General features: G+C 53.0%; 10 protein-coding genes across 10 annotated transcripts; 4 read left to right on the top strand and 6 right to left on the bottom strand.

The window, feature by feature from the left end:
• Window positions 1-537: 537 nt before the first annotated feature.
• B0H18DRAFT_556042 (uncharacterized protein) lies at window positions 538-1,525 on the bottom strand. The gene is made up of 4 exons (XM_048038581.1): window positions 1,283-1,525; window positions 1,137-1,221; window positions 952-1,083; window positions 538-902 (listed from the first exon to the last, which is right to left on the bottom strand). The coding sequence occupies exons 1-4, from the start codon at window positions 1,431-1,433 to the stop codon at window positions 806-808; spliced, it is 465 nt and encodes a 154-aa protein (XP_047898406.1). The 5' UTR covers window positions 1,434-1,525; the 3' UTR covers window positions 538-805.
• Window positions 1,526-4,346: 2,821 nt separating this feature from the next.
• B0H18DRAFT_870022 (pyridoxal phosphate-dependent transferase) lies at window positions 4,347-6,093 on the top strand (the record flags this gene model as incomplete). The annotated part of the gene is made up of 9 exons (XM_048040063.1): window positions 4,347-4,452; window positions 4,525-4,770; window positions 4,825-5,195; window positions 5,253-5,311; window positions 5,365-5,462; window positions 5,511-5,555; window positions 5,607-5,764; window positions 5,813-5,971; window positions 6,016-6,093. The coding sequence occupies 9 exons, from the start codon at window positions 4,347-4,349 to the stop codon at window positions 6,091-6,093; spliced, it is 1,320 nt and encodes a 439-aa protein (XP_047898405.1).
• Window positions 6,049-8,350, bottom strand: B0H18DRAFT_555828 (uncharacterized protein). Its single transcript, XM_048038579.1, has 14 exons — window positions 8,136-8,350; window positions 8,012-8,080; window positions 7,876-7,961; window positions 7,683-7,814; window positions 7,581-7,634; window positions 7,435-7,517; window positions 7,343-7,377; window positions 7,190-7,287; window positions 6,973-7,131; window positions 6,894-6,912; window positions 6,719-6,845; window positions 6,607-6,664; window positions 6,329-6,547; window positions 6,049-6,227 (listed from the first exon to the last, which is right to left on the bottom strand). The coding sequence occupies exons 1-13, from the start codon at window positions 8,266-8,268 to the stop codon at window positions 6,386-6,388; spliced, it is 1,215 nt and encodes a 404-aa protein (XP_047898404.1). The 5' UTR covers window positions 8,269-8,350; the 3' UTR covers window positions 6,049-6,227; window positions 6,329-6,385.
• An 82-nt stretch (window positions 8,351-8,432) lies between these two features.
• B0H18DRAFT_1115056 (uncharacterized protein) lies at window positions 8,433-8,800 on the bottom strand (the record flags this gene model as incomplete). The annotated part of the gene is made up of 2 exons (XM_048033209.1): window positions 8,433-8,458; window positions 8,521-8,800. The coding sequence occupies 2 exons, from the start codon at window positions 8,798-8,800 to the stop codon at window positions 8,433-8,435; spliced, it is 306 nt and encodes a 101-aa protein (XP_047898403.1).
• A 2,786-nt stretch (window positions 8,801-11,586) lies between these two features.
• Window positions 11,587-13,196, top strand: B0H18DRAFT_870074 (major facilitator superfamily domain-containing protein; the record flags this gene model as incomplete). Its single annotated transcript, XM_048040069.1, has 6 exons — window positions 11,587-12,026; window positions 12,087-12,177; window positions 12,236-12,509; window positions 12,562-12,801; window positions 12,852-12,893; window positions 12,952-13,196. 6 exons carry the CDS (start codon window positions 11,587-11,589, stop codon window positions 13,194-13,196), a joined length of 1,332 nt encoding a protein of 443 aa, XP_047898402.1.
• Window positions 13,197-13,694: 498 nt separating this feature from the next.
• B0H18DRAFT_981153 (aryl-alcohol oxidase-like protein) lies at window positions 13,695-16,404 on the top strand. Its single transcript, XM_048044469.1, has 10 exons — window positions 13,695-14,120; window positions 14,182-14,263; window positions 14,316-14,476; window positions 14,541-14,647; window positions 14,706-14,910; window positions 14,968-15,156; window positions 15,205-15,614; window positions 15,678-15,762; window positions 15,810-16,321; window positions 16,381-16,404. The coding sequence occupies exons 1-9, from the start codon at window positions 13,997-13,999 to the stop codon at window positions 16,298-16,300; spliced, it is 1,854 nt and encodes a 617-aa protein (XP_047898401.1). The 5' UTR covers window positions 13,695-13,996; the 3' UTR covers window positions 16,301-16,321; window positions 16,381-16,404.
• Window positions 16,405-16,890: 486 nt separating this feature from the next.
• On the top strand, window positions 16,891-18,823 carry B0H18DRAFT_869821 (uncharacterized protein; the record flags this gene model as incomplete). Its single annotated transcript, XM_048040048.1, has 8 exons — window positions 16,891-17,127; window positions 17,159-17,265; window positions 17,360-17,410; window positions 17,694-17,986; window positions 18,051-18,164; window positions 18,223-18,427; window positions 18,473-18,604; window positions 18,655-18,823. 8 exons carry the CDS (start codon window positions 16,891-16,893, stop codon window positions 18,821-18,823), a joined length of 1,308 nt encoding a protein of 435 aa, XP_047898400.1.
• A 228-nt stretch (window positions 18,824-19,051) lies between these two features.
• Window positions 19,052-21,076, bottom strand: B0H18DRAFT_1092755 (uncharacterized protein; the record flags this gene model as incomplete). The annotated part of the gene is made up of 8 exons (XM_048032326.1): window positions 19,052-19,287; window positions 19,338-19,386; window positions 19,434-19,832; window positions 19,895-20,127; window positions 20,182-20,686; window positions 20,750-20,842; window positions 20,899-20,952; window positions 21,009-21,076. The coding sequence occupies 8 exons, from the start codon at window positions 21,074-21,076 to the stop codon at window positions 19,204-19,206; spliced, it is 1,485 nt and encodes a 494-aa protein (XP_047898399.1). The 3' UTR covers window positions 19,052-19,203.
• A 950-nt stretch (window positions 21,077-22,026) lies between these two features.
• Window positions 22,027-23,963, bottom strand: B0H18DRAFT_870163 (AMP-binding protein; the record flags this gene model as incomplete). Its single annotated transcript, XM_048040074.1, has 7 exons — window positions 22,027-22,081; window positions 22,133-22,347; window positions 22,420-22,513; window positions 22,571-22,797; window positions 22,860-23,194; window positions 23,254-23,307; window positions 23,360-23,963. 7 exons carry the CDS (start codon window positions 23,961-23,963, stop codon window positions 22,027-22,029), a joined length of 1,584 nt encoding a protein of 527 aa, XP_047898398.1.
• A 1,895-nt stretch (window positions 23,964-25,858) lies between these two features.
• On the bottom strand, window positions 25,859-27,359 carry B0H18DRAFT_981112 (alpha/beta-hydrolase; the record flags this gene model as incomplete). Its single annotated transcript, XM_048044468.1, has 3 exons — window positions 25,859-26,790; window positions 26,847-26,860; window positions 26,927-27,359. 3 exons carry the CDS (start codon window positions 27,354-27,356, stop codon window positions 25,984-25,986), a joined length of 1,251 nt encoding a protein of 416 aa, XP_047898397.1. The 3' UTR covers window positions 25,859-25,983.
• Between the last annotated feature and the right edge of the window lie 163 nt (window positions 27,360-27,522).

Raw genomic sequence — 27,522 nt, 5'->3', positions numbered from 1 at the left:
TTATGACAGAGCTGCAGCGTTGGGACACTTGAGCAGGCGTAGTCCGGCCGTGTGCCACCGATGGGAAGATGATCGAGAACAGTACGGTCGCGGAACGAGAGGGAGGACTCAGGATGAGATGGGAAACGGTGTCCGAGTCGACAATGAACGTGGTTGGTCGTCGTGACTTGTCTCCAGCCGAAGGAGCTATCGCGTCGCGCACAGGCCCGACGAGCTCCTCGGCACCGGAGTCGAAGGACCAGGTAGTCGTACCGTACGCCAGCAAGTAGTAAAGCTATGAAGCGCGAGAACGGGAGCGTGGAGCGTGCATATGGATAGGGCGGGAAATGGCGTGTGACAGGCCCAGTCGCAAGGACGGCGGGGTGTTCTTCAGGTGAGCGACCATCTCTTTCTAGTGGGCTTGGACGTAGGTTCCCATGAAGATTTCTGTCTTTACGCCTGCCATGACCAAAGAATTGCCATTTCGGCTCGTCCGCGTCTTCGCAAAAAAGGTATGCAGGTGAAATCGTCGTCGCGGCGACCGGTCGCCCATGAGTGCATGAGACTCAAGCAACCGATGTGCAGTTGAGGGTATCCAGTGCGTCGATCTCGGAGCAGCTCGATGCGATGGCGGTGCTGGAGCCGATAGCACTGGTACGGCATCGTAAGCTCGAGTTTGTGCGCACAGGCCTGAACGGCCTCCGCGCTCGGTTCGCATAGCATGTCTTGTACGATGGTTGGGTGCACGAGCGCGCGCGAGGGCCTGGCTGTTTATCCCAGTAGAAACACGCAGAATAGCCACGGACGATGCATATCAGGTATGTATTCACCTTGGGGTGGGTAGATCTGGGCGACAGAGCTGATAACGTTGTCTTGATGACAAACAGCACGTATTGATCGTGGATGTTGTGTCATATGGAGCACTGTGACACCATGTCGGTCAAAATTGTGAAACGATAGAGGCAGACGTACTTTGTACGCCTCCGATTTCCGTTGGACTCCTCTCCAGTGTTGCCGGTCACAGATGGTGTGCGCCGATTTTGAGGGGTACTAGTGCTCACAACGCAACACTGACTGCAAACGAACTTCTGGCGCAACGAACGTCTACGACGGGATTTGGTGAGAATTTGAAAACATTGGGCGAGAATACACCATACCTCTCCTTTATGTAGCCTCGTTCTGGACGCAACCACGCTGAAGATGGACCATGCTTGATGACCAGAACAACCGTCCTTCGTGTTCCTGGTGACATGGAGCACAATCCAGTCTGCGATCACAGGTACATGGAGACATAATAGCTTACCGCGAAGTCCGCCCAGCTCCAGAAACTGTTTCGTTTGCCAGTACGCCGTAGGCTCCGACAGGCAACGCGACGTTACCGTCACTGCGACGTCACCATTACACAGGAAGAAATCTATAGCGGACGAGCAAATTGGGGATGATCTGGCGAGCATGAGCGGATCAAACAGACGACGCACTGCGGCCGTGCGAGACGAGCGAAACGAGCGAGAACGGCCATGACTGTACAGTACTTTAAGACTCAGAGGCTCAAGCTCAAGCTCAAGCGCTCAAGGCTGGCGCGAGGGATTTAGGCGTGATTACATAAGTAAGTAAGCATGTGGCGGGCGCGCCCACTTGGCGCCCACAGCGCAGCCCCTGCTCATCACCTCCAACCATGTGTATCGCCTCATCAGCCCGGTTCTCTACCTACAAACCTCAAATATAATTCCCATTAGCTTTCTTGCCCTTACTAGACTGGTTCTTGGCTGCAAGCAGTCCTTGCGAGACAGGACTTCGCCATCACTATAGTTTCCTCCCACAACCTCGACCGGCTTCGAAGCTGGGAACTTCCGCGTCGAGCGCACCGAAGTAGATTAACAGTCAGGGACCTCTGTCGCTGACACAGAGTCGTCCAGTCTCAGTATATCGACGCAGGGCTCCGCACACTCTGCTACGAGATGGCCCACAACACGTCGACATGCGTACGCGGGCGACCGCTGGACAGGTCTGAAGAGTGAGGTAGGCGTACCCAGAATCCATCATCCAGAGGTCAGTGCTCATTTTTGCCGCTGATTTCTCCGCAATTGACTGTGTTGCTAAGCTCAGTATAGATGGACAACCTTTCTTTTACATCCGTTGTCGTAGCGAAGACCACAGGAGCCTGTCTATCTTGAGGGCGTACATGTACGTACATTATGAGTTTGTAACCACCTTCTCACAAATCTCGAGTCCCAGCTTGAAACCCGCTCCCGGCGACACGTCCTAAACACGTCCAAACGCAACCTCATCTTCGTGAAAGACACCCAAACGGACGAAGGACTGCATTCAACGTTCGACAACATGTCCTTGTTCGAGGCGTGCGATCAGTACTTCTGTATCACATACGCGCCCCTGATGCTCGACGTGCAGAGTTGCGACCAGCTACTCATCCTGGAGGGTCTCTGCGGAAGCCGCGAGCTATGACGCTGTTCGCAGGTCTGTCCTTCGCTCTATCGAGTTTGAGTTGACGCATGAGGTCTTGAATGCACGACGTAGTCGATCCGTGGATGGCGATAGAGGCGTTGATTGGCCTCGGGCTTCCAGTGCATCATCTATGAGTCTTTGCAATGCGGGTCGCGTAGGCGATGTCGAACGCGAGATAGACCTTTGATTCTGAAGAGACTAGTGACGGTGGTCTGGGGTTCGTGCAGGAGTACGTCTCTCGACAGACCTGCCCCTGGCTAAGTACGGTCCGTCGGCTGGTGTTATGACGTGGTTCGTAAACCACAACACGGCGTACATGACCATCACCATTGCCGAACGACTGAGCCCCGTCGTACTTACAATCATTGACTTCCCTCGAAATTGGGCAGTAATAGGTCTCGTTGACAACATCTTTTGCATTGCGCCACGCGACGCGCACTTGGAGAGAGGCCAATGAGCCCGTGGCCGAGCACTACTTAGTGAGTACGGCCTCGTTTTGTCGCTCCACCCAGCTTACGCTGGCCTCTATCGCAGCTAACCCCTTCGGCACTGTCATTGGCTGCCCACCGTCGTGACCGTGCTGGCTCTGGTTCCATTTTGACTGCAAGTTCTACCATACCGACATGGCTACTATCTCTGACCTCTCGGCCGCATGCCACTTGTCATTCACAGAGACCAACGAAGCCAACGAACTCACGTCCACCCCAGGCCCGTCTAGCACTACCAGCGCACCGAAGTCGTTGTGAGTGAGCCTTCTGACGTAGCGTCCAGTTCGACAAACTCATATCCTCGGCCTGACTTGTAGTGCGGGTATGTTGAGGTAGCTCGGTACTGCATCAGGTTCGTGACGCTTTAGTCTGCGTGCCCAGTTCTCACATCTATGCCAGTACACGAAAGTCGTTGTTGCTACCTCTGCTTGTATACGTTATGTATGTGTTGGGTAGAACTTGACTACATTAGTGGCGTATGCAGCCTTTCGACCTTCATCAATAGCCCAACGCATTGCTCTCTACCGTCAGATTACTGGGTTGCTATCAACTCCACCGCTGTACTTTCTTCCGAGATCACGAGCTCATACTCTGACTCTAGCGACTCTTCCCCGGACTCTCGCCTTCTGGACTTCAGCTAACCTGCGGCAGATCGATTGTACGGGCGGCTCGCGCTATATGACCGCGCAGTACAGGAAGTACACCGCGCATAACGTTGGCCATACCGCATGCTCACCGCTGGCAAGTCATCCCTCGACTAAGAACCACCTCTCCTGGGATTGATATGATGGTAGACCCTTATAGTGCGTATATCAAATCGAGTCATGCGTACGGCAATCGTCTGATGTAGAGTCGCAGGTGCGGATGGACTAGAAGCGAGAGTGACTGAGGCTAAGGATGGGCTGACCAGTCCGCCAGTACGCAGGTCAGGCTGAGAACACTGAGCAAGGTTTCGGCTGTAATCCGAGAGGAGGCTTCGAGCGATAGTAGACGTCAGAATGTCAGCGTGTGTTGTGCGTTTGACATGTGCATGGGGTTTACGAAGGACACCTTAAATGCCCGTGACAGGATGGCGTCTATATTCGAAGTAGTAACGCGACGGTCTCGTCCCCTGTCGTTGAGACGCCCTTCGGGGAGGGCTGGGTGAGTCTTCTACGCGTATCATACTGAGTTCGACCAATGTTGTTGACATGTATCGCACCCTTCAGGATATCTCACAATCTTCCAGCGGCTCGTCGGCATCATAGAAGCCTGATCGGAAGGCAACCTTTCTCTTCATCATTCACTATCCCCGGACCGCTCATGCTTAGCCAGACTTCGGCGACAGTCAAATTCTACGCTCCTAAATGGTCAACTCTTATAGCTTCATCCCCGTTCCACATCATACTGTGCGTCTTTCAATCTCTGGTGGAAACCATGGCTACGTTCCTACAGGACGCTCTACCCGCTTCGCCTGTCGCGTTCGGTCGCGCAGCTAGATCACTTTTTCAGCTGGATCCTGAATATACTAATTTGAACCATGGTAAGTGCCTGTTATGACCGCCGTATTCGCGCTACCGTTCAAGAATCGATCGCTGAAGCGCTTGCCCACCAGGTACAGCTGGCGCTGTACCCCGATATGTCGAGGACGCAAGCCGAGAGCTCGACGCGGAAATGTCACTCAACCCGGATCGTTTTATATGGTTCGAATACCGTCCTCGCTTGGAAAAAGTCCGGGCACAGATGGCTACGCTCATTGGTGCACAACAGCACGAATGCGTCTTCGTGCCGAACGTCTCTCATGGAATCAACACTGTCCTGCGCAACTTCGAGTGGGGCGAATCAGACACGTTGCTTATCAGTGCGTTTTATGCTGGACGAGTCGGATCGTTTTGATGCGACTTCTCTTCACCAGCCGACTGTCACTTCAAGACTGTAACGTCGGCTGCCCAATTTGTTCGCGACAATACTCATAACCTAATGCTCTCAGAGTTCAAGCTCAGCTTCCCGGAGAGACGCTCTGTGATATTGGGACGGTTCAAGGCTCATATTCGTGCCATAAAACGAGCGCAGGCGCTACACTCAGGCGTAACACCGAGGTCGACCCCCAAGATCGTTGCGGTTTTCGACAGTATATCGGCCGCTCCAGCGGTCCTGATGCCATGGAAGGAGATGGTACAGATTTGCAAGGACGAATGTGTGTGGAGCGTTGTTGATGCAGCTCATTCCTTGGGCCAAGAGGTCGACCTTGACTTGGGAAGGGTCTCACCGGATTTCTGGGTTTCGGTGAGCGACCGTTCTTATAAGCGAGTCTCGGTGATGAAATGGTGTTCACACATACAGAGCTGCTCGAAGTGGCTTTATACGAAACTCGGCTGCGCAGTTCTTTACGTCCCCGAGCGGTCTGTGATACTTTACCTGTCGTGAGATGTACTGAATAATATCGTCTTCGCAGTAATCACCGCATCATCAAATCGGCATTTCCAACAAGTCTCACCTATCACGGCCTGGGGCAATCTCCGGTCGAGCACGATTTGCAGTTCAAATTTCACTGTATGTGCAGACATCCAACATTCCGTCCTTGTTCTAAAGCGACTTCAGGGACTGGTACCTTAGACTTTACTCCGGTTTTGAGCATAAAGTCCGGTATGACATTGGGACATCTGTGCTTTTCACCATTAATCCAACGACTGCCAGCTCTCGAAATCCGATCGCTGCTGGGTGGGGAAGCGAAGATCAATCAATACTGCCATGACTTAGCCATGGCCGGTGGAAGGCGTCTCGCGGAAATCATGAAGACGCACATGCTATACCCCGCAGACGATGAGGAAGCAGAGGCATTCACTGCCAACATGGTGTGTTCGTACCAACTAGTCCTTGGCTATAACCTGAAGCGACGCTAGGTCAATGTTGCGATACCGCTTCCTGGATCGCTGCGGCCATCCGAGCAGATCACGCTCATGTTTCAGGACAAGCTACTCAACAAGCACAATGTTTACGCGATGCAGTTCTATCATAATGGTCAGTGGTGGACAAGAGTAAGCGCACAGATATATAACGAGGTGTGTCCATCAATGCTTCGCGAACCAGAACTAACGTCGTGTAGCTCAAGGACTTTGACATACTTGGGCACGCTCTCTTAGCCGTGTGCGCGGAAATGGCCAAGAGCCTCTCGCCGACTTAACGACGGTGTTCCAATGTTTGGGTGGATCTGTGACATCAGGACTACGTCGCAGCGTCTTGTTTCATGTCCATGTCGCATCCTCCGAGTCTTGTGGAGAGTATTCTTTGCTTCGGAAAGGCTGCCATGTACCATTACTATCCACTGTCAAGGCACGACATTTCCTTCGATCTCTGGGTGGCTACCTCATAGCTAGCCACAGATAGGTCAGCAGTGTCTTCATTCATCTCGCAAGCACTATACACTATCTACAACATGACTTCTGTTACATACATCATTCTGAGCCCGATACCTATCATAGGGAAACTAGTGGTACCATGACAGAGGCACTGCTCATCATTGTTGATGCATATGCAGCATCAATTTCTCCCTGATATTGATGCAAAATGAGAGGATGGTTTGGTAACCCTTTGATATTGTATGAGAATGGCTTGCTGTGAGAGGCCATAATCACAAGCTGGTGTTAATCAAGCTCAGTATTGCCCTGAACATTATGTTGTGCTCTGAGTTACATACCTTTGTATCAAGCTGAGCATATTCAGGGCTCTGTGCATTGATAATGCTGATTGATTCTCTGTGGATTTGATACTAAGGCAACAAATCCCAGCATATGGTGTATGTTACTTACTCAATGGCTTGTTGACATGTGTCAACATTGGCTTGAGAATCAACTTCAAGGAGTATCCCAGGCTTGGATCTTCCACGGCCAAACATGACAGCTCCACAGATGAGTTGATGTTGGTAGAACTGGCTCTCTGCATGGATAATGTTAGTCATGTACAGTTACACATTATATGACTTGCCTATAGGGACTGGATTAATCTAGTTTTGCATGAAAGTATCATTGGTACTGTATGATATACAAGAAAAGGATCCACATACTGTGTCCCCAGTTGCTAGCATGATCTGATCATCTTCTCTGCCAAGTATCTTCCAATAGTCCTTCACCTCTGGATGGGGCATGAGTAGATCACCAGGAGCATAAGCCCTTCCACCATCAATCACAGTGTTTGTGAAGGGCAGATGCATGTATGGCTCAGCCTGCAAATAACAATCATCAGCAACAGCATTATAATGGAGCCTTGTGAGATTGTACTACTCTGATCACAGGTTTGAATGTGCCATCATCAAAGGGTCTGAGTTCAACTGCACAATGTGAATTCATTGTGAAGTATTCCCATTCATTGTCCTGGTTAGCTGAGTAATCTATGTCATGATCATCAATGCTTGAGGGTTCAACATTGCAACTCACCTCTGCATATGGAACTGATATTTCCTGCTTCTGTACTAGACTGAAAATTGAGATACACATCCTGGTAGTGGTAAAAGTATGCAAACACTCACGCCCCATACATAGTGAAGAGCTTGATCTTATTTGCAACCAAACTGTCTCCTATAGATTTGTTCAAGAAACGACCACTGTATAGCTGAAGTAATTGTTCAACAAAAGGATGTGTATATATGCATTTGAAACAGTCCAAAGGACATACCAATGCCTTCAGTCTTTGCAGATATGGGTACTCCTCTAGCTTCCCATGCCATGCCTATCACAAGTCAGTCTTGGAGATATGAGTAACTAAACACACACACACATTTATCAGCAGTGCTGGTACATATGCATATTCTGCATTAAGTGCTATGAGGCACTTGTAAGCCATGATATGAGTAGGGGCTGTTGCAGGTCTTGTGGGTTTCATCAACCCCATTATATATCCACATGTTGGCTACATGCAAAGTATACCCATGGAATTGATATTTTTCCAGAACAAATGTGAATAGACTTACCAGCCAAGAGAAAATAAAGAATCCAGCAGCATGGAAGAGTTCAAGAGCAGGCACAGCAAAGACTCTTCCAGTGACAAGAGGACCATCTTGATGACATATGTCAATGGAATTTTTCCAAGAGCCAGCAGGCACATACCTGAGATAACAGCAAACTGAAACAATACCTGATGTGTGTAGGTTATCGGCTTGGGAAAAGAGGTTGAACCTTATTGAGTGGTCAAGCAATGGTATCTCATTATTGGAATACCTCACACACTCACCAGAGGAATGCAGGATCACTGCAGGTGCTGTCCAAACATGACAAACTGACAAAGGGCAATAGGGTATGGATGAAGTGTAGAGCTGCTCATAAGAGGGCATAGCACTGATACCAGGTAGGCTGGCATCACCCATAAGATCCTTTAGTGATAAGACAGCCAGCTCTGCCAGTTGCTGTATCTGAGGTTCAGTGCTTGTAAAGATATGTAATGCATCAACACTCTTCAGAAGCTTTGAGACCACAGATGGAGAGAATCTGGGTGTTATGAGGCAAACAGGAATGCCTGCAAGCAATAGGCCTATGAGGCATGTTGCATAGGTGATACTGTCTAATACAAAACAAGAACAGTGTTAGCCTTTTATACACAACCGAGAGTTGGTAGATACCTGATGCCGCCAGCACAACCACAGGCCTAGTCCCTTGGTATGAGGTACCAATACCAATATTCGCACAGTCCGCGATGTAGTGAGCGCCACGGGTTGCGGCCGCAATGACATCGGAGTACGTGTGCACAGTGACGGCACCATCGGTCTCGGGGAAGACGAAGACGGGATATTCGGGATTGAATTCGGCGTGCCAAGCATAGATCTCTGGTATCGTCAATGAGCCGTCCAGAGGAGGTGGTTTGAAGCGATCACGAGCAGTAGAGAGCGATGCTGTAGACATGTTCGGACTTCGGAACAGTACCAGACGGCAGAGGTAGTACGGACTCACCTCTAGCGGTCTATCGGGCTTATATACGCGATGTAATGATTCTGTTTCGAGCGGTGACACCGTAGAATAGGAAGGATAGAGGCCCAAATCACTTAGCTTCGGTACGGGCACAACGCACGGTAAGAACTCTTTCGATGATGTGTAACTTCCGCGTTCACCGGTATTATTCCCGTTGCACGCGGCGCACCAGCGATTGTGCCCGAGTTCGGGTGCTAGTATTCTACGAAACGCGTTAACATGGGCAGCTGGAAGGACGTAGCATATCCATGTCATGCATACCTGAGACACGATAGTTGGCCGCGTCACGATTGGCGTTCCAAGACGTCTGACCCCGGCTTCTCCAAGAACGATGCATAGTGCAGCTTATCGCGCGCAGGCTTGACTGACGGAATTCGGGATCTTGCAACGAAGTAGCCCACAGGCCGACGCTAGGATCTATTGTAGAGTTTCTATCAGATGTTCTCTGTTCACCGTATCCTCGGACAAGATCCGAGACCGCCGCGGGCGCGCCGCAGGGAGCATCAGTTGTCAAGAACATCGCGTTCGACCGTACTTCTATAAGATAGTCCTCTGGCACGTCGGCACATGACGTTACACGCACCTGCTACTGGTGAACTATTCCCCGTGGTTCATGATGAGTGCTGCGCACGTATCGGTAGAAGTCAGGGGCGTGGCACTCCAAGTGAAATAGGTGGACACCAATCGCATGCCGTCGACCATCCATTGAAGTTGAGCGATGTGGAATTGGACATACTACTGTTAAACATAGAGCCAAGTGTCTTTGACGGCTAGGGGCTGGAGCCCGCCGAGAACCAGACTCAGTGCGGCCTTGAGTAGACTTGAAGCCGACAGACGGTGCCGGTGTTATGGTTGCCTTGTGCGCCTCGAGAAGCCGCTCAAGTTTGAGCCTTCTGCCAGCGGTTCATCCGGTCATCGTCAAGACGCCGATGGCGCCCGTGCGTGTTGTCGGTCGGTGGCTAAATGGTGCAGCAGAAATTCGAACAGTTGAGACTTGAAGTTGGAGACGTCCACTGGCAGAACATGACGATTGACGCATGAGTTTTTTTTTTGCGAAGTGCGTTGTTCGGCTTCCTTCCCAACTCTTCCGACTTCTAGGGTCCAGGTGATTTGTCTTGCGTATGCTCAGCAGCCCGCGCTTCTCGGCCGAGTACAAACTTGACGTACGTCCGCGGCGGCGCCAGTATCCAAATGCCAGAGCCAGAGCTTGAATGTCTCGAGGCTACGGAGTCTGTACAGCCTACATAATACAGTCGCGTCAGGCCTTGACGTGGTAATTAGGATCGTACAAGGATATTCACCGCGGTAGAGAAAGTTCAGATTCCACGCGCCGAGTGCTGCATATATATCGTTGTAATTGTTCTTTCGTCCCCACCGCACACTGCATTCAGCCCGGGTGAGTTTTTACATCGCGTGACCATGTTACCTTAGTCCTGAAGTCCTCGACCATGTCTTTGACATGTTCGAGAGCTTCAAGCTAAGTGAACTTAGGTTTGAGCTTGAATGTTATACATTCGAGTCGGTCGTTCGTCATAGTACACGTTGTGATAAGGATCATCGAATGAGCAAGATCATGTTGAACGATACTCGTCTCGGGCCTGTCCGTGCGTCAGGGCAGACGCGGTCAAGCCAGACGCGAAAGCCCCAGTGCCACGTACCTCCGGGAAAATGACACCACGGCCATGGTACGGTCACTACCGCTCAGGAGGAAAGCTGAGTCTGCGGTATGTGCGCTGAGCGAAGAACGCTTGAACCTCACGGTCGCCCGCCACATGCTTACATCAGCACTCGTAGCTCCTCCGCGCCTGTATCATTATGTACCATGGAACTTTCCAACACCAGTCTACATACCCCGTGCCCTTTCTCGCTCATTCCGCCTGTTCCGCGCGACCGCACCCACTATGACCGCCCGAGCTATCTCGTTACAGGTCGAGCTTCCATTCCAATAAGAGCCGGAGCTCGATCTGTCTCATCCAAACCTAAACTTCATTTTAGGTATCTCGAACCATACTGGTATCTTTCGGCCCATCACACACGTTCTTGGTGCTATGCACGAGAAGCAGTAACGTACGGCATGTTCTGACAGGAGCATCAACGTTATGGACGCTGCTGCTAACCGAGTGAAGGTGCCAGCGGAGCAGAGCGACCACCAAAGAGGGTCACGGACGCGATAGACCAGTTTGGGTGCTGTGCCAGGGACCGTTGTGTCATCTGCGGTGTGTGCGGTATGTCGATCACCGGCGCTGTCTCCTGCAGATGTGACTGAATGGAGATTCTCCTCGTCGTCTTCAGAGGGCTTCGCGTTTGTGGCGCCCCCGGACTCAGACTCAACTCGAACACGCCGGCCCACCCTGCGACTCAGATGCGTCTATCGAAGACATGTTTTGAACTCTGCTAAGTATGTAACTTAATCTTAATTCGCCGAACCATGTCCGCTCTAGATCCCGTTCCGTGAAGTGACGACGATACCACACACAGCGGGTCCTGGCATGTTCTCGGCTGCGCTTTGACACGGAGTTCACGGGACGGAACTTCCCTTCTACTATTCATTTTGGCGTACTCGGCTTCGGCGTGGCACGAGGCCACTGGGAGCTGCTGGGAGATGCTCACTTGGGCACGGACAAACCATTCTCAAACTACACCGTCCTCGTCTGCGGTCTTCAACTTATCCCATGGCCACCAACCCGCCATCCGCGGTCAAGACGGTAGAGGAAGGCGTGATGAAAACAGACCAAGAGTCGGATGTCGGTGTAGGCACTGAGGTTCCTTCATCGGAGAAACCTGCATCTAGCGCGCCTCCCGAGCCCGTCGACGCTCCCCCCGATGGCGGACTCGACGCGTGGTTGTCCGTCGCCTGCGCATGGCTCATCAGCTTCATGACTTTCGGAATTGTCAACATTTGGGGCGTTCTCCTCAACGCCTACGTCAACGCTCCCTCGTCCAGATTCAGGGATCAGAGTCTTGCCAGAATTGGCTACGTCGGCGGGTGCGGAGTGGGCTTCACGTTTGCTGTCGGCCCGCTGTCCAACTTGCTCGTGACTCGGTTTGGCATGCGTGCTACAATATCAGTAGGCGTCATCGTCGTCGCGGTGGCCTTCGAGCTGGCGTCCATATCAACCAGTTACTGGGAGCTCCTTCTGTCGGAAGGCATACTATTCGGGTGAGTAACCGTTCAATCAATTTTGTGGACATGTCGGGCTGATCGAACGCGTTCCTGAAGTATCGGATCGTCCTTGGCATACATCCCGGCCATTGGCCTGCCCTCGCAGTGGTTCGCAAAGCGTCGCAGCCTTGCAACGTCCATCGCTAGCGTAAGATATAGCCTGTAGTCCTTGCTGAACTGACATCGAATATGTCTATTTGATCTAGTCTGGAAGCGGCATCGGCGCAGTGATCCTGTCCCCCGTAATCCAAGCCCTCATCAACCATGTGTCTATCGAGTGGGCTTTGCGATTCATCGGCTTCCTCTGCTTTGTCTTCGGACTTGGTGGCGTCGCATCCGTCAGGTACCGCACGGCCGGGCGGGGAATACAGTACAGGGCGTACGACTGGAGCATCTTCAAGGTCCCCGGTTACAACCTGTACCTCATGTTCACATTCACGCAATTCTTTGGCTTCGGGACCCCTCTGTTCTTCATCCCCAGTGAGACACTTAGTCGTATCTCGTTGTCTGAACATCGACTGATTTTTAATAGGTTTCTGCACCGCGATCGGTATATCGGCGACAAACTCTTCTGGCGTTATATCAGTCTCCACCGCCGCGCAGGTCATCGGACGAGTTGCAGCTGGGTATCTGGCCGACCGCGCGGGGCCCATCAATATCCTCGGGCTGTTCAACTTCTGCATGGGTCTGACGTGTATCATCATCTGGTACTTCGCGACGAACCTTGGCGTGATGATGGTGTTCGGCATCTTCTACGGATTTTTCTCTGGAGGTGAGTGACGGACGTCACCTCACCAATCAAGGGACACTGATATCGTCCAGTCTTTTGGGCTCTGTCAGTCCCGGTTACCGCGAAGATAGTCGGTACGTCTCTGCCCCTGCACGGCGGCACTGTATTGTCACTGAGCTTGTCTGGCTCCAGGACTCGAAAAGCTAGGTACAGCGGTCGCCGTGCAATTCTTGGCTGTCGTGATCCCTCCTATATTCACGGTACCCATCGGTTCGCGGATCATCGGGGCCACTGCGGCACACTTGGATGTTAGCCAAGAGTCGCGCGAAGCATACAAGTATCTGATTGTGTATTCCTTCCTGATATCTACCGTGTCCTCGCTTTTTTTGCTCCCCGTCCGTTTGCGCTTTAGCAAGAGATTGATAGCCAAGGTGTAGACAGCGGCGTACAGCGCATTAATGATAGATGCGGGAGTTTCGTAACACGGACATTCTTCCTACTGTACACCTTCTCTGCTGCATCACCCAGACCTACGCATAGCCTTCGGGTGCAGCGTACCATACCTAATCAGCATCCGCACCCTGGATACGTACCTCAAATAGCTCATGTCGATTTGAGCCCTCTGTCAGTGGACAGCGCCACTAGCTGCTACGGCGTGCGAAGCTGGTGACACGCCGCGCGCTGTGGTCCTAGCGAAGTGATCAAGAAGCACTGCGACGCGCTCGAGCGTGGTGACTACTAACTACATGGATGTAATTCCCTCCTCTCCCGCACATGGACAGGCCAGCGTCACATTATGAGGATTTGAATCGGGTGCGATCCGGAGAGGGTAAGGAGCTGTGAAACCCTAAAATTCGTGACCTCGGATCTGCTCCGGAGAATCGTGGCGTGATGAACCTTCCTCTGGAAATGATGTGTGTGCGGCTGCCTGTGTCCTTCAAAGCCCGTGCGTCCGATCGGTCCACTCGCGGTGGGCTGAGAGCGTGCCAATACGGCACCTCTCGACACGACACGGCAGCCTCGGACGCTGAGCGGCGTGCGACACCCGTTAGCTGAACATGTTTCAAGGTACCGTACTCACACCGGGCACCGTACGCGGGATGACACGACGTGCTTGCTACGAGAACTCGCTACACTCTGACAGCCTGTTCCTGGGTACCTCGCTCGAGCTGGGCGTTATAAGGTTAACGTTTACGGTACGCATCGAAGTCCTCCCCATTCGTGACCGAGCGGCGCCATGCGATCCCAACTCGTTGCGCATGCCTTGCTGGCCATCACCTACGCTTCCATTGTTCGCTGTGCGCTCTATGACAACCCAGCGCTTCTTCCGTCGAGAAAGTACGATTTTATTATCGTAGGAGGTTCGTAGCCACGTGCACCTGCCTCTAACGGCTTGCTGACGGACCACTGCCCTTGCTCCAGCCGGGACTGCAGGAAACGTTCTGGCAAGCAGACTTAGCGAGGTGCCGTCGTTCAACGTGCTCGTTATTGAAGCGGGTTTGAGGTGATCCCAGCGCATATATGGACATGGAATAGTTCTGACGCTTCGCGGGCAGCAATCGCGCGGTCATAGATGACGAAATTCCGCTCCTGGACTCAACACTTTCGCCCGATACTTCGATAACGTGGAACTATACGACGACAGAACAAGTCGGTCTCTACAACAGGACTGTGGTCTATCCCAGGGGACGGGTCCTTGGTGGCTCGAGCACCATCAGTGAGTCGTTTTGCACAGCGACATACATCATGTCCTTGGAATGCTGATGCGATCTCCCTCTCAGACTTTTGTGTGTGGACGAGAGGCTCTGTCGATGATTGGGATCGCTATGCCAATGTGACAGAAGATATCGGTTGGTCATGGAACGAAATGCTGCCGTACATGAAGAAGGTTACGTTGTCTTCCGAGGCTTGTTTAGTCTGCAGCTGACCGAGACTGCGCATCGTAGAGCGAAAGTCTAGTCCCTCCAAGCGATCACCATGACACTGCGGGGCAAGTGAATCCTGTCGTTCACGGCTTGAGCGGCCCGATACACATCAGTCTACCCGGGGTGTCTACTCCCCTCGATCCTTTGGTCTTCGAAACGACGCATCAGCGCCCCCACCGCTTCCCGTACAACATCGATTACAACTCTGGCTATCCTCTGGGGATAGGTATGCTGCCGCCCTCATCGACGCTCTAAACAATGACTTACTCTGCGTTTCGGTAAGGATGGTCTCAGGGCTCCGTCTCGACCTCCGGCAGGAGGAGCAGTTCAGCGACGGGCTACCTCGAACCTGTCATTGACCGCCCGAATCTTGATGTGCTCATCGAGACGCAAGTCACTCGGCTTATATCATACGATGAAGGCACCGGTCTTCTATCGTTCACAGGGGTGGAACTGGCGCAGAACAGGACAGGTACGTATAACAGTAAAAGCGGACGAAAAGTATTAACTGGGACCGTAGCACCGCGGTACACTCTTCGGGCGCAGAAGGAGGTGATATTGAGCGCTGGGTCCATGGGCACTCCGCAGCTGCTGCAACTTAGTGGTATCGGCGATCCTACGCTGCTCCAGGCGGTGAACATCACGCCCCTGGTTAATCTCACTGATGTGGGCCAAAACTTGTCGGACCATCCCCTGCTGGGAAACCCGTGGGTTGTCAATTCCACTGCTACGTGGGACGATATCTTCCGTAACGCCTCTCTCGCGAACGAGCTGTTCTTACAGTGGAACTCGACTGGAACAGGGCCGTACGTCGACGACGGTACAAACCAAATTGCTTGGATAAGGCTGCTGAACGAGACCGAGGTCTTCGCGAACTTCACCGATCCTTCTGCGGGACCTGCCTCTCCCCACATCGAAATTCTGCCGCACGTACGTTGCCCCAACTCACATTGCTGTCGACACTCGCTCACGCTCCCCTGACTCGCGCGACAGAACAACTACGTGTCTTTCACTCAGCCTGAGCCTGCCACCGGATACTACATGTCCATGACTACTGCAATTGTCTCGCCCGCTTCTCGTGAGTCGTTTCGAGGACGCCTGACGCGCTTTGACACGTTCTTTCAGGAGGGACCGTCGTACTTGCCTCTAACGATCCATTCGATTACCCCGTGATCGACCCCGGTATTCTGGCGGATCCATTCGACGTGTACACCATGGTCGAGGCTGTGAAGGCCGCTCGAGAGTTGGTGAAAGCACCCGTTTGGCGCAACTACGCGATCGCGGAGTACTCGGCGTTCGCCCTCGCGCAGACCGACGCCGAGCTCGAGGTGTACGTGAGGAACTACACCACCACCATCTGGCACCCCGTCGGGACCGCCCGGATGTCGTCGAACGCGAGTGAGGATGGCGTGGTGACGTCGTCGCTGCTTGTGAAGGGCACGATTGGCTTGCGTGTCGTTGACGCGTCTGTTCTGGTTCGTGACTCAGTCGTTCGCTTCGGTGCATCCATTGACATACTTGCGAAGCCGTACATCCCTGCTGCACACCCGCAAGCATCCGTGTATGCAGTGGCTGAGAGGGCAGCCGATTTGATCAAGCTCGCGTGGCCTCATTAGTCACAGTCTAGTGTGTTCGTTGCCTGCTTTTTTTCGTTCATGATGTGCTGTAGGAACCATCGAGTACAGCCCTCTTACAGACTTTAATCATCTGACGTTCATTCAAGTTCGGGGCCTTTCAGCATACACCTTGGGTCGCTAAGAGAGTACCTGCTGGCTATCACCAAAGCGAAGTTCTGTGACGCCGTAGTTGAAGGCGTGGAGTGCGGATATGGATCCGGGAGACAGTGAGGTGTGTTTCCGTGCTCGATTGATTGCAAATACTGGCTGACGAATCCGTCGTGATCTTGCGCCGGGTGTGTTCGAAACCCGTATTGCTGATATCACTGTGCATGACGGTGGCAGAGTAGGCTGTGTGGGTTTCAAATGAGGTCTTCCTGGCGTTGACATTTACTGCCATACATTAACTGCATCGCGAGATCATACTTGGGGAGGAAGTTATGTCCTATCCTTAACGTACTGATTGATCATATAGTCTCCGACTCACGCATCTCCTCCCCTCGCTGCTGCTTCTCGTCGACTGAAAGCCTGGCAGCCAGTATCAATACGGACTTGCATGGCCCGGGTAGCTCAAAGGCACCGTCATAGCAATGTCGACAACCAACATCGTTGTCTTCGGTGCTACCGGTACGCCTGCGGCATGTTATCTTCAGTGCTCACACGCTGATGCTACTGGTACGGCAGGTTTCACCTGTCGCTTAATGCCCGACTACCTCGCGCACCATCCCAAACGCACGTCTTTCACTTTTGGTGTTGCGGGACGTTCTCAACTTGCCAAGCTCGAGGCACTGAAGAAGGGTCTGGGTCTGAACGACACTGAAAATTATGTCCTAACTGGATGTGACCAACGAAGCGCAGGTGGAGGAGGCGGTCAAGAGTGCGCAGGTGGAGGAGGCGGTCAAGAGTGCGCAGGTGGTCGTAAACGCGGTGGGGCCGTCCATTTACTGGGATGAGCCCGTCTTGAGGTGAGCGTGATCATTGATAATAGCCGTGCGGTGGATACGGGCAGGCGAGAAAAGGGCCGGGCGCTTGAGGATAGATCGCTGACGCGTCCTACAGGGTGTGCTTGAAGCATCGAAGACAATACGTTGAACTATGTGAAGAGACGCCGTGAATTCGTCTGATGATCCTCAAGTAAGTGTTCCCCATGAATAGAGTACATTTGCTGGGACCTCGGTTGGAGAGATGGTAATGCGGAGATGCTTCGCTGAAGCGACGGTCATGTCCACATTTAGCTGCACGAGAAAACCTCTGGATAAATTTGGGCATCTCGAAGTGCGGACGCGCAGGTCGTCACTGTTCAAAGTGTCTATTGCCATGACCGGATCCGGGCTGGGGGCTCCAACGTCGTGAAGACATCCCAAACCGGGGTCCTAGCGAAAGCATGTCTCAGTGGCTTGAGCTCACGACCTTCGCGCAGGTACGGCTATGTGGATACCAAAGCCAGCGTGCTCCTCGTCCCTTCCTGTGGGTTCGACTCAGTGCCCGCGGAGCTCGTCGTCTACGTTGCCAACAAAACCCTCAAAGCCACCTTATGTCCACGCACATCTCTCGGACCGTCGCTTACGGTCTACCGCGCGAACGGTGGATTCTCCGGTGGTACCCTAGCTTCCATGATGGCGATCGCAGAGAACGTGCCGATCGAGAAGCTGCAAGAGGTGCAGGCCGATTATGCTCTCGGACCCGGTGCGCCTGCTTTTCCTCCCGTGCCGCAATGAACGAGCTGACACCGGGCTGGTGCCGGGCGCAGCGATCGGCAAGTCGGGCGTGAAGGACATGTTGTGGTACGAGGTGCCGTTCGCAGTGCCCAACCGCGTTGCGATGTACTTCTTCATGGCTCCAAGCAACCGTGTGATCGTGCAGCGTTCCTAGGGACTGAATGTCACCGCTGCCGCGGCGAAGGCGTCGAAGATCTGGAGCAGTGGCCCGCGCGGGGTGTGCTGGGCTGGTTGAGCGTCACAAACGCGAGCTGAGCATCCGCAATACTAATGGTGTTGGTAGTGTTGGCTCCTCCGGTAGGGTGTCACCAGCTTGGATTAGTAATACCTCGCAGCTGGCTCACAGCCTTCTTCTGCAGGTAATATGGTTCTTGAAGCATTTGGCGACCCCGCCGGGCCCATCAGAAGAGTGCGTCGTTCATTGCACATATCGACTGAAGCCGCATGTCCGCAGGAAGATGAAGATAGGCTTCTTCCAGATTAAAAACCACTCCCGGTCGGTGCATGCACCAGGAATCCCAGAGGTGCCCATCAGGACCGTTATGCGTGGGCAGGGTGACCCTGGCTACCTCCTTTCCGCCCGTATGTCGCACATTTCTGTCAGGCCACGGGTCCGCACACTGCCGGAACGCAAAGGATGATCCCGGAGTCTGCGCTCGCGATTGTTCTGGAGAAGGACAAGCTGCCGCGGATGGCACAGGAGGGCGGGATCCTGACCCCTGCGACGGCCTTCGGCGATGTGTTAGGTAGAGGAGGGCGGCGGTCGTATATGGAGAGTGTGGGCATCATCATTGACCTCTACTAGTAACTGCGATACATCTCGTTTAATTACATGTTGTATGGATGTCCCTCCCTATAAAACATGAGTGACCTAGCGGCGTCGCTCTTTTCACTCAATCCCTGCCGCGTGTAAGTTACTCGCGACAAAAAAGGCATGTCACGTGATCACGACCAGCAAGACTCGTTCCTCAGTGTTGAAAGCAACGTCTTTCTGCATCGTGAGCTTTGCCAGAACATACTTCTATGTCTCGCCGGTGGAAGAATTCGCATGCGGAGTGTCTTTCATGCCGTGAATCACTGCGCGACGCCCAAACCATCAGATCAAGATTCCGAATCCACTTATACATCTATATGAGTCTACTCCCCGGGCCGCCGACCGGCGCCCGCTGCCCAAAATCAACATGTTTACTCCGCAACGATGTACAATGCCTGCCGGGTTATTTCCTCTACGAATGCCTGTACGGTACTGTGGTCCCAGTTGTCCGGCGTCTTGGATCGCTAATAAGGGCTTGCAAGGACGAAAAGAAGAAGAGGCTCACTGCTGTCTGGATAAATAACTTGGAGTGGAATGACCACGTGTGCGTAAGCCTGGACACTGATCAGGTAATGCTGGTGAGACATGAGAGAGTGCTTACGGCATCATGTTCGTCAGTCTGTGTCCAACAGACATAGACATAATCTCGAATAGCGCGGCACGTGGTGGTACAGTGTTATCCGGAAACCAGTTCGAGGTTATGAGTCGGTCGACGACGCCAAGGTTAGTTATCACGCTCGTGTACGGATTCGACGAAACCGCAATGTCGTGCGGTGGAACGAGTGTTACGACGGCGGCGGTCGCGTGTGGAAGGTGAGGGTTTGCGAGGTAGCCGTCGAATTGCTCTTTCACTTGCCGAAGAGCAATGAGCAGGCGTTCTCGAGGATCTTCGCATGCAAGGACTTCGTTGACACGAAGAGTAACAGGCGCGTATGACATTGCCGACGTGAACGAATTTTTCGAGTTGTATGGAGGCAATTGAAACCTCTGCAAGCCAAATCTGAGGTTTGACACATCAGCATCTATTCGCCTTCATGATATGATCATAAGTACGAGACTTACATGCACATGTAGTTGGTGACATGGGCGTTATCGAGTACTGTAGAGCCAACACGATTATGTGACAAGACAGCTAGGAAGTGTGCCGCCTCGAACAGATGGGACACACTGTAGCCCGCGACTTTGACCGCTTGAAGAACTCGAGCAGTACGCTCTTCATCGATGACGACTTGTGATCGGATCAACGCCCCTCGGTTCTGAATCTCGGTACGCTCGGGCTGGACAACAAGTGTAGGCTGCATCGAACATCATGTGACGAAGTAGGTTACCCAGAGGACAACGGGACGCACCACAGGGTTCGTATGCATAGAGAATATTTGATTGACGAGGGCCATGCCTTTAGTCTTCCACTCAGGTCTTGGTCCTCCGGTAGCCGTTACTGGGCCTGGTGGCAGGTTTTGCCACTCACGGCCCCACTGTAAGGAATCAACCGGCTCCCGTTCAGGGTTTGCCATCCATTCAAATATGCTCGAGAATGCGGCGATGGTGGGTATCCCATCCAGTATGGTGTGCGGGCCGTGTACGAACAAAGAGAATATGCCTGGTTCCCCGGCATTCGGGAATAGGTAGTAATGAAGAAGAATTATGCTGCCGTCAAAATGCGTGTAAGGCACCTGGTTCTTGACAGTAGTCTTGATGAAATCCTCAGAGGTTGTGGGCCCAACGACAACTACAACCTTCCGGGACCACTCGAGTACCTCCACAGCAGATTTCGCCGGCGCATAGACCCAGGATCTAAAGATATGATCATGTATCCCAGTCTCTAGATTGGCTGCAACGAGAGGGCTTGCAAATCTTCCATGTTACGACGTCCGTAAGACATGACGACTAGTACCCGTGCAGAGTACTGAGACAAACCTGAGATGTGCAACCGCATTGAGCAAACGTTCTTCTATCTCCTCTAGGGATAAGCGAGAATGGAATGTGAAGCCATGGCAAGGATCACCGGTCCTATCCAATGGCATGCATGAGCGGCAGAAGAATATTGTCATCACAGGCCTACGTACCCGTCTGCAGCCACGCTGAAGCGGTCAGTAGCTAGCTCAGACCCTAGGACAGGCCTGGGATCTGGTTACATGACATGCTTCAAGTGCGATTCACGGCAAGACACACCGACCTAGTATAGAAAATGTCTATTCCACGGGTGATCGTGGTCCAAGTTGGCTCGCCTTCCAGGGGGTTCATGACGAATGCGGAGTGAGATTGTTCCTCGTGGGTGGAGGCGGCTGCGAACTCTTATATATTCCAAGCTTACCAGGAGGACTGCACAGTCTGCGATGGTGAGCGCTACTACACGCACTTATCAGAAACAAGGAACTTGTGGACCTGACAATAGCACGTTGGCATGCGTGCAATATTCAGCCGCTAGAGCAAACCCGCTGGCATTGTGGTCTCTATTTCTAACGATGCGATCTCGACGGCGAACACGTGAAGGTTCGACTTGAACCTAAAGAAGCGTATCGCGACTATGCCCCAACGGGGACAAAATCTCATCAGTTGCAGTCAGTTTAGGTTCAGTACGGCCGCCGCACCTTTCATACTTTCTCATTGACCGGTGCAGGCGCGGTACAAGCTCGTCTGCAAATGGCAGTCTTTGCCGGCTTCGGCTTTCCAGTAAGAAAGTTAATGTGAAGCGATGCCTCAAGATATGTGCGGCATGATCTTCAAATCTATGATTCAATGAGATGCTATGTCGTATGATCGTGTAAACGCACTGTGTATCAATCGCTCACCGGGCTACCATCCACCTAGCCCGAATCTTATATCCTGGTTGTATCACCCCCCGGCACAAGCCTACTCTGGGATCGAGGCGAGCAGCGCATGGTCATGCTGTTCTCGTATCGCCAGCAGATTTCTTCTTATTCGTGCATCATTACGCGCTGCATCCGGGCAATAGTACTAATCATGATACTTTACACTGCTAGCAGCGCCGAGAAGAGCTGACTGGCAGAGAATCGAGGAGACTGTGGGTACTGCCCTGCAGGTGGTGTCCCGCATTGCCTTTAGGGTGAGCGCGTTCCTCAGCCCTCGACCAGCAATACATTTCCACACGTTTTAGGGAGGCAAGTAGTAGTACATTGGTCAGATAGAACATGGGTCCATTCCAGCCCGGACTGTACATGCATGCGCACAAACTATCTACTTCGCGTGCCCATACAATTGAGCATGCGCTTGTCCACTTTACCGTTACTGAAGGATACAGGTGAGCGTGCCCCCATCGCTATATGGACTCGCACGCACCTGGTCAACGGCATGCTTGCGAGCGGACAAAAATACTGCGGAATGGCGTAGCATGGATGGATGCTAGCAGTCACCTCTTGGACATCCTCTTGACGGACTGTCTCAGGTGTGTAGAACCCGTAGATCTCTTGACCGATGAGCAATGCACATGCCGACGATACGCCTGGACACGAGCGCATCGCTGCCGACACACCATCCAACTCCACCCGGAAGCCCTATTACGGTGCGCCGTCTGGCGGTTAGCACGCACTGAGAATATGTACTCCCTGATAGGAACGTAGACGGACCTTGACCTTAACTTGATCATCTACACGTCCGATATGCTCCAGATCCCCGTCTTCTTGTAGTCGGCCAAGATCCCCTGTGTTGTACATACTTGCGCTGCGTGCCGGAGAAGCATTAGATTGATATGTCGGGACACGCAAAAATACGACTCACCTTTCTTTACGGAACGGGTCGGGCCTAAACTTTGCTGCGTTCAGTGCGGGTCGATTGAGGTATCCTCGGCACACTCCAAGCCCACCCGCCCACATGATTCCCGTGTCACCGCGCCGAACGGGCTGTAGCTGTTCATCCAGAACGTATACCGCGTTGTTGGGCGTCGGCCGTCCTATTGTCAGCGGCGCGCCACGCGCGTGGCGGTGCATAGTGTTCACAATAGTGACCTAGACGACCGCGCACTCAGTCTCAACGTCCCGAAGATAAGCAAGATGTTGCGGGTATCTACCTCGGTGGGGCCGCAGCAGTTGTAGTAGACCGCCGTCTTCGACCACTCGTCGGCCAACTGTTGGGTACTCGGTTCCCCTGCGGTTGCCACGACTCGAATGTTCGGATAGTCCTCTGCCCTGTGCTCGCTGAGAATTGAAGGTGTGCTGATCAGAACTTCGACGCTACGCATGACTTTGATCCAGTCTGAACGGTGAGGGCCACGCAAGTACAGTGTCCCACCGTTGGCGAGGCATCCGAGCACTTCCCAGGCACACATGTCGAACGCAACATTTAAAAGCTGCCCGACGCGCGTTCCAGCTGATATGCCTAGATTGCCGGGGTGCGAGCACAGCACTGCCCATGCAGTGAGACACATTGCGACGCGGTCTCAATGACGCAAGAATAGAACGTACAATTGACGACGTTCCTGTGAGTCACCATAACACCCTTCGGCACCCCAGTCGTTCCTTGAATATGTATGAGATACAGTGGCGATCGCGAGGCGAAAACTAGTCGTACCAGATGTGTATATAACATAGGCGAGGTCACTTGACTGGGCATCGTCCCGAGGAGCTGCCCCTGGCGTTGGACTTGTCTGGCGACACTCGGTCACAGCTGTCTCCAAGCAAGTCCCGTGGGGCAACCGGGAGGTGCGCTCTTTGAAGCATTCGGAGAAGAGTATATGGGATGGCTGTGCGTCAGCCACCACTGCGTCGAGTGCGTGGTCAGTGATTGTGGCGCCGTCTAGAGGAACGTAGGCGGCGCCCGCCCGAAGAACAGCTACGATCGCCACAACTTGTACGATAGAACGTTCGACTAGAAGGCAGACGAGGCTCCCCCTCCCTATGCCTTGTGCTTGCAGAGACGTCGCCAGTGTGCGCGAGAGTAGGTCGAGTTCGCCATAGGAAATTTCCTGACCAGTGTAGTCGACAACAGCGCTGCATCCTGGGTGGCGTCGAGCATGAGTGAGAATGGCATGATGGATGCATTCGTAAGCGAGAGGAAGTCGAGGTGTGGTGAGGACACTGTATTCGGTGGACAAGCGTCGGGAGTATAGACAACTCGACACCAGTGTGTGGAAGACGTTGGTGGCTGTATCCTTCCAGGAGCTCTTGGCCTTCATCGCATATGCCATAGTAGTGACTCGGACTAGGATGGCAGATATGGCAGATATTACGCCCAAAATGACCGGTCCGCCGAAAGCGTGGACAGCGAATATTGCATGTTCCGAGGAGCGAGAGTGCATACGTATGTATGGTCACTGGGAAGCCTGATCTCGGAAGGGCGTCAGGTATGTCATGGCCGCCATTGTCGCGAGGTACGGCGGAAACAAGTTACTTATCTTCGGTGAGCGCACATAGCACCGGAGGACTGTGCCCATCTGGCCAGGGCCCACCCGGATCTGGACAAGTAAGTTTGACGGTGAGCCTGACTAGAACACAGTGAGTCCACACATCCTCAGATCAGGCGCAGATACGGCTGGGAAACTCGGAAGCGGCGTAGTTTCCAGTTACTCTAGTGGTAATGTCGGAGGTGCAACGTTAGGGCAACGTCAACCGTGACATGTGAACCTAAAAGTCAAGAGGAGTCAAGAGGTCGAGCCGAGAATCGCGATGTTTTGTCAGCGTCGGATTGCACGTCCTCAGTCCATACTTGGCTCTTGAATGCGACACGACGCCGTCAAGCACCCTGTTGTTCCGTGAAGGAGCGCGTGCTAGTGCCGAGGCTGTAAGAGTAGTATCATTGCTGTCATATGGAAGCATAGGCTCACTGCGAGGCAAGTGACTGCTTTGATCAATGTTCGTGGAAGTAAGTAGTCAATGATGATCGATTTCCAGAGGAGAGTGCTCACCGACATTTGAATATCTGTTCACGGCCCTTGAATATATAGGTTATTGTGCCGCCGCGCGCCCGGAGGCCCTGGGTTTCCTGCTGATAGCCCTGTCGGCAGAGGCCGAGGTGGATATCGGTGCACTTCATCGATGCCAGGATCGTCGGGTCCATCGCAACGGCAATGCCAGTACACAAGACGATCGCAGGTGGTAGAAAGGTCCTCAATATTCTAGAGGTACGACAAGTCCCGATGTAATGTTCATGCGTATTCCGAAGAGGACAATGCTCACGTCAGACATGATCTTGGGATGGAGTGATACGGTTTCGGGGTCGTTCCCGCTCGCGTTCATTCGCAATGTAATGGAGATGTCGTCACCGCCGCAAATGAGCCTGCCCAGTGGGAGTGTAACGATTGTGTCAGTAATGCGCGCTTTGGGATAAATTCAACTATGGGGGATGGATGTTCTCCGTGTGATCGACGGTATTGCATCTATCAGACTGTCAAGAAAAGCCGCAGGTGCACTCTGCATGATACCAAACGGAAACATGTCAGCGTGCTGGGAAAAAAAGCTCCTTCCATTGCGGTGTCATTGGATATCAGCGTGTAGACGCATACCTCGCGCATTTGTCGTGGCTGTAAGATCTTACTTCAGTCTCCGGTAAGCCCGCGGGAACAAGAAACAATGTTACGCTAAGTATCATTGAGTGGCGTCGGCCACATCGGTTCGCCAAATCGCACGTTCAACACGTCGATTCTCACGGCGGGAACGAAAGCGCACGTTGGATCCCTCGCCATTTCTGCACCCGAGTTATCGAGAACAACAGGTGGAGTGAACGTCGCCGGACTATTCAAGTGGGCGCTGTGCAGCATGGATTTGCACCATAGCTATATGTAGGACGAGGAGGTCCTCAGCGCTTCAGCACTATCTCAGCACTGACATGAGCTCTGCGTGCTTACTTCTGTGAGGTTGTACCCGTGATCGTAATTGTAGTCGGTCAGTTACCTGAAACGACTGCGATGTTCATCCTAAATATTCTGCGGCATCGCGTCTTACTCGTTCTTGTCTGCCACTAAGTTAACCGTGAAGCTAGTCAGTGCGTCAGCCACAGATGACGATTGAGTTAGATGCCGAGGGAGGACCTACTGCATTAGCATTCCACTCTGTTGATGGTACAGATAGCTGACGCTTTGATAACTGTCGACCTGTCAGACTCGTGTAGATACTGTGCTTTTCTCGCGTTTGATTAGAACACTACTCTCTATAACAATTATGTGAATCTCACGACGTATCAGTGGCTTGTAACAAGACTCATTCAGTAGCGGCAGGCTCTCGCATCCACTCCGCTATCTGCTTGAACACATTCGTCCTCTCGGGTTCTTGCCATGCAGCTATCACGCAATCATGCGCCGCGTCCGGCTCCTCGATATACCGCACCTTCTCCTCCCCCATGTCTGTTTTCAGCCTATCCCTCAGAGTGCGCATCGCGTCGACTGTCTGCTCCGCACCGCCAGCGACAATGCACATCCGCGGCAAACCAGCGAACGTGCCCAGAGAGTGCTTGAACCCAAGCGAGCCAGGCGAAATGTAGATGCCCGCCGTGACGGTCTCCTCCGGCAGGTTTCCGGCGAGTGCCCGAACCGTGTACCCATTCGCGAAGATGGGATACACGTAGTCAGACCGCCGATGTTTGTTTATGGACGAGCCAGGGCCCATTGAATGTGCAATGGTCCAGTCTACCGATGGTGACACGAGCAACACGCCGCCTGCGTTGCTTAGCCTGGCTTGTTTCGCGGTTGTATCCGACGGTGTAGCTCTGGAGAGCACGAGTTGGTCTTGGTATGTGTGGAGGTAGTACGCAAGTCCGAAAGCCAAACTACCTCCCGCGGAGTCGCCACTGATAAGGATGTTGTCCGGCGTGAACCCCACGTCCTCGACTAAGTAGCGGAAACCGGCGATAACGTCGATCAAACAGGCCGGGTATGGGATGACGGGAAATGGTGGTGCGGAAACGAGGCGATACTCGGGCGCGAAAATGCGGATGTCGCTTTGACAGTAGGTGTGGAAGCCTTCAAAGCAGACCATGAGATGCGTGTTCGTCGGCCCCCCACTGCCTGTCTGTAAGGTCCCAGTCAGCCGAAAGAAAACAGTCACCAGAAGGGACTGATACGTACGACATAGCCTCCGCCTGTCCGGATCAATCGAGCAATGAGCGCATGTCCAGAACTCGGGGTATGAGTGAACAGAGACTTACCGTGCAAATGATAGATGACCTTTTCGCCTTTGGCTGCTTTCTGCCCGACCTCGCCGTTAGTTCCACGAGGACCGTGCCAGAACCCGCCCGTCCGGACAGCTTCCACATGATTCTTCTCAGCCATTTGTAGGATATCACCAATGATGAGGTCCGGCGTAGCCTCCACCCATACAAAGCCCGTCGCTTCAGCTGTTTCGGAGGATTCCTGCAGGGACGGGCCTCGAATGATTTCGGTGGCGTACATGAAGTCAAGGTAGACTTCTACGAGCTTGACGATGATGACCCGTCCGAGTGTCCATGATGTACGTGGACGCCAAGAGGGAATGAAGTTCGTCGCAGCCCAGAAAGGAAGGCGGACGAGCAGGGACGCGACGGTTTTGGTCAGGTAGAGGGCTTTGAAGGGCTGACGGCGGAACGCGAACAGCGGCATGGTAACGTTTATGAAGGCCCTGGCCAGACAAGACAGTTTCGGCGACAACGACGACAAGGAGGATGAGGAGGGGTTCATTCAGCCACCGACCGAGAACATGCACGGGCACTAATATCTTGACGATGACCGCGCAAGTTAACGACAACGCCACAACCCATAGCAATGG

This window comes from Fomitopsis serialis (genome assembly GCF_022376445.1).
Source record: "Fomitopsis serialis strain Sig1Antser10 chromosome Unknown B0H18scaffold_6, whole genome shotgun sequence".
Taxonomy (NCBI): Eukaryota; Fungi; Basidiomycota; class Agaricomycetes; order Polyporales; family Fomitopsidaceae; genus Fomitopsis; species Fomitopsis serialis.
Note: the sequence above shows the minus strand (reverse complement) of the source record. Positions and strands in the feature narration are given on the sequence as shown.